Source organism: Vulpes vulpes, chromosome 8, assembly GCF_048418805.1.
Source record: "Vulpes vulpes isolate BD-2025 chromosome 8, VulVul3, whole genome shotgun sequence".
NCBI lineage: Eukaryota > Metazoa > Chordata > Mammalia > Carnivora > Canidae > Vulpes > Vulpes vulpes.
In genome coordinates this window covers 72,122,141-72,134,538 of record NC_132787.1, presented here as the reverse complement: position 1 = coordinate 72,134,538, position 12,398 = coordinate 72,122,141, and the positions used below count along the sequence as shown (strand labels likewise).

General features: G+C 48.5%; 1 protein-coding gene across 2 annotated transcripts in view; it reads right to left on the bottom strand.

Annotated features, from left to right (window-relative positions):
* The window catches only part of TCF7L1 (transcription factor 7 like 1), a 159,814-nt gene that overhangs the window by 19,262 nt on the left and 128,154 nt on the right, over window positions 1-12,398 (bottom strand). For both annotated transcript variants that reach the window (XM_025994435.2, XM_072767047.1), the window contains exon 4: window positions 1,129-1,212. In XM_025994435.2, the coding sequence (XP_025850220.2) occupies window positions 1,129-1,212 (84 nt within the window). The remainder of the gene's footprint in view (window positions 1-1,128; window positions 1,213-12,398) is intronic.

Here is a 12,398-nt window from a genome sequence, read left to right as displayed (position 1 = left end):
GTATCTTAAAATGAGATGAAATAATATGTCTGGGATTAACTTTAAAGCAACCCAGGGTAGTAGGAGGGGGAGTGTGGGTAAAGGGATCAGGTGAAATTTTCCATAATATTTTAAACACCACCACATTGGAGCACCGGGGTGGCTCAGTCGGTTAAGCATCTGCCTTCGGCTTAGGTCGTGATCTCAGGGTCCTGGGATCAAGTCCCATGCTCCTCCCTCTGCCCTTCCTCCCTGCTCATGCTCTCTCTTTCTATCTCAAATAAACAGATAAAATAAATCTATCTATCTATCTATCTATCTATCTATCTATCTATCTATCTATCGCCATGTTTTCCCAGGTCTCCTTGTCTGTAGAATGTGTAGGTCATGCCAGTGGGGTTCCTTTTAGCTGCACCCTCTGTGATTCTGAGGCTCACCGTACAGTGTGTACCACCAGTTACTTTAGGGGTGTGTGGGTCTTAAAGCTAGGGATGAGAATGCCTGAGCTCCTAAGAAATGTCCTGGAAGATGGTCCTGGGACCATCTCATGGACTTCAGTCCACTCTAAGTCCTGAGGAGGGGAGACCTGCTCAGACCCCATTGCTTCCTGCCTCCCAGGACCAGCCAGATCTTCCTCCGGGGCTTAGCTGCTGCAGTGCTTGACACAAAGGCCTGAGCTGCCCTGAGCTACCCGGCTGGGGTTTTTGTTTGCACGTGTTTTAATTAATTATTTCCTATGACATCCTGTATAAAAGAGCCTCTTCAACTGCTGTTGCCTGTAGCTAGGAGGAGAAGTGGCAAGGCAGAAGGAGCTCAAGCAGAGAGAAAGGACACCACCGCTGCCCAGGTGGAGGGGCGGAGGGATTCTGAAGGCAGCGGGAAGGACCAGGGGCACCAGTCAGGGTCAGGCCAGGCGTTTCTAATCACACAGCATCCTGGTGGTACGTGTGTGTGTGTTCAGGTGGAAGGGGTGGAAGAGCACACAGGTAACACCACTACACCCCTGCCTGCTCAGCTCTTCACCCAAGGCACACCCCTGGGGCAACACTGCTAGACCCCATCGGCTTAGGGAAGGTGGAGGGGACACCTGGACACCGGGTGAGGCGAGGGAGAGTATCCCTCTGGCACTTGAAGGGGAAACAGACTTACCAAGTGTGCTGGGGATGGTGACCTGGTGTCCTTGACCGTGGCACTGGAGGGGACATCGAGGAGGGGCCATTTCATCTGCAGGTACTGCACAGGGGACAGAAGACACAAGGCATCTGGTGAGCTGAGGTCTCGCGAGCACCCCGAGAGGGCAGAGGAGGCCTCTGCAGTTACTACTATTGGTTTACTGCTCCTGCACACACTCCTTCCTGGGCAGCGCCCAAATGACCATCTCTGGGGAGGGCACATGCTTATAATTACCCCCCATCATTTTGTGGGGGACACTCACAACAGCTCACCAACCATTGTATCCCAAGAGCCCATCGGTAAGGTCAGGTTCCCCTTGCTCCAGTCATGGGACAAGCAGGGCTCATCAAGGGACCAAGAGCTCCCAGATGGTGATCTTGTCCCATTCCCATCGCTTCTAGCATCACACACAATACTACCTAAGAAATGGCCTCCAGGAGTAGCTGGGGGAGTGAATGGATAAAAACCACCTGCCCAACACTCGAAGAGTCATGAGTCATATCTATCCTTACTCAAAGATGCAGATTTAACTTCAAGCTACAGCGTTTCTTAACCTTGAAAAGATGACCCCGTACCTTACCCTGTATTATTGCAGAAAATCCAAACCAAACAGTAAACCCTCAACATTACACACACATGCAAACACACTTTCTTGGAATAAAACACCTCTCCTCAACCTTGGCGTGGCAGTCTTTGGCAAGGGCCTGGAAGAGAATGAGTTGGGAGGAAGTGAGGGGCCCTGGGTGAGCTCGTTTGGGGCCTGGAATCAAATGCTCATGGATGGGTTCAGGGTCTCACTATGTCCAATGGAGGCTGTGCAACCCTGTACAAGTGTCTTAACAACTCTGAGTCTCGGTTTCTTCATCTGTAAAGCAAGGCTAGGTCAATGACTTTACTTGTTGTGAGAAGGATTAGGGACAATGTCAAGTATGGAACACAGCGCTTCACACGTGGGAGACATTTGATAAACGGCAGCTATCATTTCCATAAGCAAACCATTAGTCTTTGCCAGGGGCTAAAGCACACATGTTGTCTTAGTGTCAACACTGATACAGTGCTTCTGGGCAGCAGACCAGCTATGCAGCCTCTTCACAGAATTCTTGAGGTTACTTTGAAAATTACACCTCCAATGAGAAATGATGGCTCCAGGAAGAGTTTCAGAGAGACAGAAGTAAGTCTCTGAGTTATCCCTTGCTCTGGTCATTCAATTTCAGGGAAAAAAGAAATTGTGATTTGGTCTGGAGCTACGTATGCAGGATTGGAAAAGTAGGATGGGCAGCGCCCCTTTGCTCTTCATCAGCCACAAAAAAATGGGCTGAGAGGCGCAGGCTCTGGGCTTTCAAAACAATGTCCACAGGCAAGGATAGTAGCCATAGGACACACCTACAGAAGGCCAGTGAGTCACACACACTGCAGGTGGGATGTGCCAAGTGGGCCTGGCTGTGGGAGGCATGGGAAGTGGGAACCCTATAAAGAACAGTCTCCACTCCGGGCCCTCGGGTATATACCCCTCTCCCCCTCCCCACTGCCATATTGACTACAATTCTGTTCCTGCCTCTGCTGACCCATTCCACCCCCACTCATCCCTTACCCTGCCCAGAGCCAACACTTCCTAGATGAATTAACTGGGATTTCAATGCCTTTGGCAAGTTGAAAGGACTGGGCAAACACTGGAATCATTAGTTAAAACTCATTTCCTCAGTGAATAACCTGTGTGCCACGCGAGCAGTTTCCAAAGCCTTTTCACATATGTAAACTGGTTTCATCTTCACAGCAACCCTGCTGTTACAAGTAGGGGTAACTGTCCCAAGTTTTCAGAGGAGCTAATGGAGGTAAACACAGGGTGACTAGCCCAACTTTATGGGAGAGCTGCCGCTGAGGTCCCTTGACTTCAAACCTCACACCGTTCACTGCAACATGAGTCAGAACGCTTCCCATAACATCACCTCTTGAAACCATGTCCCCACCCCAGCTTTTTCTTTGCTGGGATGGATTTTCCTCTCTCCCTTTCTGGCTTGCACAGGGCTGGCCACCTCAGAGCTGAATGAATATATACACATCAACATTCTCCTATAGGGATGTTTCTCTAGAAGCAACAACCTGCACATTTGTTTATTTTTGGAAGTTGAACTACAATCACGAATACCACATGCTCAAGAGAAGTGTTCCAAATCCACCCCCAACATGAAACAGAGTAGGAGGGTTCCCGAAACCCACCAACTCTACCAGCATCTGGTTTCCTAGTTGGGAGTCCTAAAGACACATGCTGAACATCTTCAGCCTTGTTGGCTTACCAGAGATGTTCTCAGATAAGAACCCATCTGAATCCTAGTTTGGGAAAGAACATTATCTGCTGACCTCTGGGGTCGTGAGCCAGAGCTGGCTTATGGAGTCTAGTGCAGGGTTTCTCAGCTGTGACACTACTGGCATTTTGGGCTGAGTATTGTGCGGGCTGTCCTGTGCACTGCAGGATGTGTGGTAGCTTCCCTAGCCTCTACCTACCAAATGCCAGTAGCTCCCATTCTCCTGCCCATTTGTGAAAACCAAAAATGTCCCCAGACTGCCAAACGTCCCTCAGTGAGAATCACTGCTCTAGAGGCTGGAGAGCTGGTACTCCTAGACTATGAGCTGCATGAGGGTTTGCCTTCAGACTGGGGCTCTTGAGGTGTAAACGTGCAGAGACACACATACTCAGAGCAAGTGCTTTTAGTAATAGCTACTTGTTTTTGATTGTCTATCACACACTTGGTGTCTGATCTACCCACTGCCTGGAATTCCAGTGGGTGGAAGAGACAACACTGTCCTCTTTTCTCTGTAGGGTTCCCTCTCACTCAATGACTTTAACTGAGACTTGGAAGCTTAGAGGTAGGTGAAAACCTTTAGCCTTATCCAGTACTGAAGCCTGGCTCCATAGAGATCTGTCAGACATTTGGAGAGAGCAGTTCTGGTCCAGAACTGTTCCTGCTGCAGCCAATGGGGGTGGGGTGGAGGGCACCAAGGTGCAGGTGTGCTTGTGCACAAGTAAGGATTCATTCTGGGAGGCGGGAAGATGAAGGATTGTCTCCTCCCTCTTTCTACTTTCCTGCCTTTTTAAGATTTTGAAACAAGTGATGAAGGGGGTTGGGGGTAGACCTATAAAAAGACATTGGAGCCCACTGTAGCTTAGCTATCAAAGGACTCTGGATCACAATTCTGAAGAAAGGAGCATTCAAAACAGATAGCTGAGCTTCCCAGAACCATGAATCCAGACAGCAGGAGCCAGCAGCACCCCTGTAATCCTCTCCCACCTCAGCACCAGAAATGTGGAGGTGGCTGGGCAATTCAGAATTCCTGGGTCGGGCCTAACCCAATGTTTAGTGGCAATAAAATTCTCTTTGCACTTTTTATCTGAAGCCAGCCCCACAAATTACCATGGGGCCAGCTATCAGTGGGATCATGTCCTTGGGGATTAAGAGAGGTGTAGTTAAGCCTAGTCTTCACATGGTAGTGCCATGTGGGCAAATTAAAAATTCAGGTTTCTCCAAGCTTAGTCTAGGTTCCATCCCACTGATTATACCTGGCTCCTGACCAGTGCATCATACTCAGGCTGCAGCATAGTGGAGATGGTCTGGCTACCTCCCTGCCTTATGTAAAATACGGAACCTGTGTGGCATCAATGCAACTGATGGCCAAGCAATAGCAATGGCTGGTGCTCATGAGATGCTGTCTATGAGATAAGTACTCTCTTCTGATGCTCAAAAACAGAAAGAAAAAACCAGTGCTCAGGCACCTGGGTGGTTCAGTCAGTTAAGTATCTGCCTTTGGCTCAGGCCATGATCCCAGGGTCCTGGGATCCAGCCTCCAATCAGGCTCTGCTCAGTGAAATCTTCTTCCTCTCACTCTGCCCCCCCCCCCCCAATCTCTGTCTCTCTCTCAAATAAATAAATAAAATCTTTTTTTTTAAAAAAAAGAAAGAAAGAGAGAAAGAAAGAACCAGATCCAAATGGTGAGTATTACCACTCTTGATTTACATATGCTGCTTATTATGCTACTGTATGTCATGACTGACACCGGACAGAGGCGCAGTTCCCTACTCTTATGGGATCTAGAAAACTCTTTCTGGGGATTGGCGTTCCATAGAACACAACTGGGGAGCTGATGCTATTGTAGTTCCCAGTTAAGTAGACTGAGGCTATGGTTTAGAACCTGTCTTTATTAAGGAAGGACGGTTCTGTTCATACTTTTAAATCGTTTTCCTTGAACAGTTGTTGAACTCTCCCAGAGCCACCAAAATGGTCATGTGCTTTCTCTTATTTGACTCAGCTGTAATGTGTATACAGTGATGGATTTTTCTTACACGAAAGCACTCTTGCATTTCCCAGGTAAACCTTGGTTTGGTGATGGTTGCCTGTTCATTCTTGCTCTGTATTGTGGAATGCTAACTACGAGTGTCTTAAGACTTTTACTTTTCCATTCATTCCTAAGGAAGAGTGAACAAAGGTTTTCCTTTTTGTGATATCTTTATCAAGTGTTGCTATCCGTGTTATCTTGGCTTTATGATTTATAAGGGGGGGCTGCACCTCTTTTCCTTCATGCTCTGGCTCCCTTTCTGCTTCTTGGCCCCTCTTCAGTGGCCTCCTTGGGGTGAATGCTTGGCCAGGTGGGCTATTTCCATTCAACTCGGGCCCAGGGAAGGGTGCCTCTGAAGGGTGCTCTAACCAGACAGCCAGAACCCCCTTTCCTGCAGGGAGGCGGAGAATCGTTCCTACAGGATCCTGCTTAGCTTGAAGACTCTGCAGCAGATTAATTGCAGCTGTGCCCTGGAATTTCCCCAACATACAAATCTTCATGATGTAAAACAGCTGGGAGGAAATCCCAGCATGCCCCGTACAGAGGCAGAACTGCCAATGAGCTACGGAGATTAACCCTCCACCTCCCAGAAGGCAGCAACGCCCCCCCCCCCCCCCCCCCCGCCCCGTCCCACCCACCCCTGGGCCAAATCTGCCCCTTCCAAGCTTGCAGTGGTACGGACAGGACTCTACAGGACTCTGGGTAACGCCCACATTCTCCCCATTCACATGTTCTCACAGAAAACCCTCTAGGCAGGGCCCAGGCAAGAGAGGAAGCAAAGCTTCATGTTACAGAATCAACAGCGGTGCTCCCAGAAGGGGTGCACTACATTTAGAAGGATGGAAACTAGTCATCTCCAAAAGCTTCCCAGGTGAGAACATCCCACCCCACAGAATTCCTTCCATTTCTTGGTGATAGTGACAGGCCAGCTCCACAAGGAAGGGCCTTTCCTCAAGCTTTCCTGTCCCCGCGGTTTCTGTGCTACCACAGCAGAAGCCTCTCAGTTTAGATGACCACTCTTTCCTGCCTCTCTGGTCCCCAGTGATAAACAGACACTCTGGAACCCCAAAGCCAGAGCCCCTCGAATAGAGAAGAGGGGTCCCCCAGACCTCCCTCTTAGGAAACCATACGGTGCGTGCAGCCACCCAGGAAGACAGGATAGAAACCCAAGCCCACAGGCAGACAGACAGCTATCCACCACACAGTGACAAGGACATTGGGCAAAATGCAATATTTTAACACAAAGAATCGTATTATAAATGAAAACTTACAAACCAGTGATCAGTTGCTCTTTACATTCTGCCGCAGTTGGGGATGTAATCATTCCTCATCGGGACTACTGCAAGGGCTCCCCAAATTCTCTAAGAGTTTAGCTTCTAAAAACTAACTCATGGGACACCTGGGTGGCTCAGTGGTTGAGCATCTGCCTTCGGCTCAGGGCGTGATCCTGGGTCCCGGGATCGAGTCCCATATCGAGCTCCCTGCAAGGAGCCTCCTTCTCCCTCTGCCTCTGTCCCTCTCTCTCTCTCTCTCTCTGGGTTTCTCATGAATAAAATCTTAAAAAAAAAATTAAAAATAATAAAAAACTAACTCATCAGGGGGTGCCTGGATGGCTCAGTCAGTAGAGCAAGCGATCCTTCATCTCAGGGTCATGAGTTTGAGTCCCACTTTGGGCATGAAGCCTGCTTAAACAAAACACCAAAACAAAATCCAACTAACTCATCAGATCTCCTCCTTGCTTAAAATCTTTTCCTGTTGGCTGCTGGGGGCCAAGGGATAAAGTCCTCAACTCCCCAGGAATTTGGGGCCAACCTATACCTTCTAGTTTCAACCCTCCCAGCTCCCCTATCCATCTACCCCTAGCACCCCCTCAACCTCCCCTCCCCCACCTCGACACCAACTGCACTTCAGTTTCTACTACTACACTCTGTGCCATTTGCTCGGCTGCTCTCCAGCCTGGAGTATCCTTTACTCAAAGGAAACTCTAACTCCTTCTTCAAAACCCTGTCCCAAGGTCACCTTCCCAGCTTCCCACAAAGTGCCAGTCACTCTCACCTCTGGGCTTCAGATGTCTTGGGTGTTCCCATGGCACTCGTCATGCTGTGTTGTTGTTATCCATTTACAAATGCTTTCTATCCTTTGGACCATAAGGTCCTCAAGGGTCACATCCACATCCCCACTTTCTCGCCGAGAAGACAGCATTCATGATGCATCCAGACCCTGTCCCATGTTAAACCTTAAGTACTTACCAACCTCCTAAGCCCTAGGTTCCACATCTCTAACACTGGGTTGTCCAGTCTTTTCTGAATCCTTTAGAGATGTGGAACACACATAACGGAGCTCCTTTCACTCTTGAGTGATTGGCTCTCCGGTTAATTGGCCTACTATCGCCAAGAATTTGTAAATGCAGCTTGGAGGCTGTGACACCCAACCCTGCCAGTTCCTGGAGGCCTGTTAAAGATCCTCTATCTTCTGTCGAAATGGACAGAAGTTGATCTAAATTTGAAAGTCTACCAACATTGAGCAATGGGCTCATTAGTGGGGAGACAGAAATGCTCTCCCAACTAAGAACAAATGTTTCGTTTCAGGAAATCACTGAAGATAAAGTGAAAGTATTTAGAACTGGTTTCCAAACATGATGAATTAGACAATGTTCTGGGAGCAGAAGTATAAAAAGCAAAGTTTATACTCTTATCCCTTATTTTCTTTGCTAAAGATGAGTAGTTTCTACACTCGCTTAGTTTTGTGGGTGGCACTAAATCCCAAACACACAATCACCTTCTTTGTTTTGCTCATGTGTAGAAGGTGGGGTTCCTTCTTAAGTTTTTGTTAATAGGTGAGTTGTTACAAATAAATCCAAAATGTCTTAATACAAGCTACTTTTTCATGTAATAAGACATATATAATTTTCCTTGGAAAAGTTATTTAGAACCACATTTCTGCAGTGTTTTAAACCAAAAAAATGACTTTTTTCTTTGAAGCACCTGTCACAGCATTTAGGTCAGCAAATATTTTTGGAGCCCCTCCTTTGCATTGGCAGTGGAGGGGCTCTAAAAATATTTCATGACTGAAGAGTAAACTCAAAAATAAGAGTGGATTGGTTAGGTTTCAGTGTTCCCATAAACACCTATTCCCTGCCCATTCTGTCAAATAATTCCCTTCTTTCCTGGATGGTCTTCAACTATTCTCTTCCTCTTCCAACTCGGAGAATCTGGCAATTCTGCAAACCAGACTTGACCAAAGGTTGGTTTTGCATTTGCCTTTGGCTCAGGTCATGACTCCAGGCTCCTAGGATGGAGTGCCTGTGGGGAGCCCGCTTCTCCCTCTGCCTATGTCTCTTTTATTTGAAAGAGAGAGCAAAAGCTCGGAGGGTGGGAGGTAGAGGGAGAGAATTTTCAAGCAGACTCCCTGGAGCCCAACACAGGGCTTGATCCCATGACCTGAGATCATGCCCTGAGCCAAGACCAAGAGTCAGATGCCCAACCGACTGACGCACCAGGGTGCCGCTTGATCATTTCACCTTTAAAATGGGGGTATTTTACTTCAGTGGCCTGCAGGCAGGGACCTGGACCAGATGGCCTCCCATGGAAGAAAAACATGAAATGTCTGTCTAAACCACAGTGGGTTCCCAAGAGTGGAGACTGCATGGAGGTACTCAAGAAACAGACTCTGGAGTCCTCACTGGCCTCTGCTCACAAGCTGGACCTTAGGAGGCTACCCATCTTTCAGCATCTCTGGTTTCTCATTTGTAACATGGGAATAATAGCAGCTACCATCTGGAAGAATTTTTTTATCTAGTGCAGAAGTCACTTGGGAAAGGACCAGGCACAGGGCTGAGCACCCGATGAGCTATCAGGAAATATGTGTGTACTCATTAAAATTTAAAGTTACTTTTCTCAAGGAGCCTATTACCTGCACTTTCCCCAGGGCCAGGGAAGAGCTAATTAAGAGAGCCGACCACTCACTCATCTCTGGGTGCTACATGTGGAGAAGTCCTGCTCAGTGGTTTGCTAGTGAATGTGTGATGACCAGCTCTCCAAGCAAAAACCCGAACACAAACCCCGCTCTGCAGCAGTTGCCGGTATCGCAGTGCAAATATTCCCACCACAGCTGATTCCAAGCTACCAAAGTGAGTCCCTGACAGCAGGGTTGGGGAGAGAAGCTGATGATTGGTGGGGTAGCAACTGGCTCTGGCACACATTGCCCGCAGGCAGGGGCTGAGGAGGGCTCTGGCTTGCTGGGGCTGTTGGCTCTGTTCACAGACCCTGGAAGGCCGATGCATGCATGGAAGGCCTTGGCTAACGTGGGCCTAAGGTCTGGATGCAGGGTTGGACCCTCTAGCCAGGCAGATCTCTCTGTGTGCTCCTTTCAGAAGGCACAGGGAAACTCTGCCCCTAGAGCACTGGGCATCCAAAACAAAGTCAAAGCTACACAAATCGCTACTGGGTCCTCATTTCTGAAGCTTAGAACTACAGGCCTCCTCCATCTAGGCAGCCTCTCACACTGGCTGTGATCTTGGGGTCGGCTAGGCCTGGGCAGTTTCTGTTCTCACTGCTGGACACATATGGTGACATAGTCACCATAGGGCAGCTTTGTAGGAAGTGGCCTTGGACACCTGGCCCTCCTTTCCCTCAGCTGAACCCAGCCTGCTCCCTCTTCCTCTCCCTTCTGCCTTGGGCCGTGTCATGGCCATGTCTGGTCTATACTGGCAACACTCTCCCCTTTTCAGGTAAGATCATCTATCCCGGCCCCCACTGTGGGCTCAGACTTGGCCGAAGAGCCTAGGCCCCTGCACAGAGCTTTGCGCCCTGTTCTCTGGCCTGCACATATGCACCCCCACCTTGCTCACCTAGCACCATACTAGAGCGGATTTATTCTGTGGAATGGCTCCATGGTATCCACTGTACAGAAATGCTGTAATCTATAAAACAGTCCATATTCACAGACATGTAAGTGCTTCCCAGTTTTTGCTGCAATGAATATCCTCGAACACTCATCATATGCTCACGTATTAACACAGCTGTAGATTACTTTCCCAGCTGGGAGGAGAGCTGCCAGGTCAAAGGTTGAGGTTTTGAGAAGTATTATCAAATTTCCCAGTCTACACTGTTACCAGTAACATAAAAAAGAGCTTATAGCCTTGCCCACAGGGTAATCAAACATACTGATCTTTGCCAAACTGACAGGTGAAAAACGGTAGCTCCTTATACCAATTTGCATTTCTCTTGCTGTGAGTGAGGCTGGGAATTGTCACATGTATAGGTAATGATCTGAAGGACAGGCAAAAGATGTATGTGGCCAAGAGGAAGTAGACTTACAACCTCCGGAGCAGGGGGGTGGGGAAGGAGGGAAGGTATGGCAACTGCCAGGGCAATGGCAGCCTTGGTGAGCTGTGCAGGAGAAGGATCTCCGTGGCTCCTCAAGAGTTACAAAGCATGGTGCAACCTCTACTGCATCTGCCCATCTGAAGAAGGGCTGATCTGAGGGCATAGCCTGTGGGGTGGAGGAGTGTGGAAGTGGGAGGCAGGAAGCTGCCACTGCTGCTTGGAGCTTAGTGGGCAGGGGAGCTGGTGCATGGCCATCTCCCTGCTTCCCTTCCAGTCCTTCTGCTGGTTGGCTGCTCCCCTTCCTCACCACCTTCCCATCCATGCCTCAGCACTCAGTGGTCTGGCTTTTGTTCCAGTCACTCATCTGTCTCTATCACTGCAAGGGCATTGAGGACTTAAGAAAGAGAGGTAGCTTTGTATCTACCAAAACGTGCAGGCCTCCTACAGACCCCATATTATTTGGCAGATCTAGGGGAACATGTTTCCCACCCAGAAGCCCTCCCCTCCCTTACCTCCTATGGTCTCGAGCTCTGTGTACCCTCAGGTTGATTCACCTGTATCGACCTGAATAAAAGTCTCCCATGAACTGTTCAGGGAGAAAAGCCAGTTAAAGAACCTGGAAGGACAGTTACCAAAATGTCATCACTGGGTTTTAGCATTTTGGGCAACTTCCTTACTTTCTTCTTTGCATTTTTCTTATCCCTTTGAAATTTTTACAATGACCATGTGCTGTATCATAGCAAGAGTAAGCAAAGCTACTAAAATGTGTCCTAGATTTAATTTTCTTTCCCCAGCACGTCTTCAAGTTTCCCCAACTACAAACCTCAAAATCTGCCTTCATGTCTTCGCTTCTCCACCTTCTGTTGGCCAACAGCTTCCATGGGTCCTAGACCTCTTTCTAGACTGTAGGGATTCAAGACCTCCTTATCTCATGGCTGGGCTACTGCGGCAGCCTTTTTTCTGCTTCTGGTATCCTGGCTCTGAGTCCGTTCTGCTCCAGACTCCATCTAGGGAGCACTAGGAGGTAGCCAGACAGTCTGAAGGGGGAGGTGGTGCACAAAGGTTACTATGCTCCAGACTGACACAATGTCCAGTGTCCAGCTCAAAGAATAGGGTGCTAGATCAACACCCTAATCCTCCTCCATAATGTCACTACTGCTTCTGTCTCCCCATCTCTAGTTCATCCATCACTTGCCCCTAGAGATATCTTTCTTCATTTTTTTTAAAAGATTTTATTTATTTAGTTGAGAGAGAGCATGCTCACAGAAGGAAGAGAAGCAGAGGCCCTGCTGAGCAGGGAGCCCAGTGTGGGGCTCCATCCCAGGACCCTGGGATCATGACCTGAGCTGAAGGCAGACACTTAACTGAGCCACCCAGGCACCCCTAGAAATACCTTTCTAAAATACAAAAACTAAGGTATTTAAAGGTGGCAGGTGGCTTCCTATTCTTATAGAACTGCCAACTTACACAACGGATTGCAATGGAGTGAAAGCTCTGCCCGGAGCACCCCATTAATATGATGTGGGCACCTCCTACAAAAGGTATCTGTTTCTGTACATGATATGCAATGGGAGATTTTTTTTTAAGTGC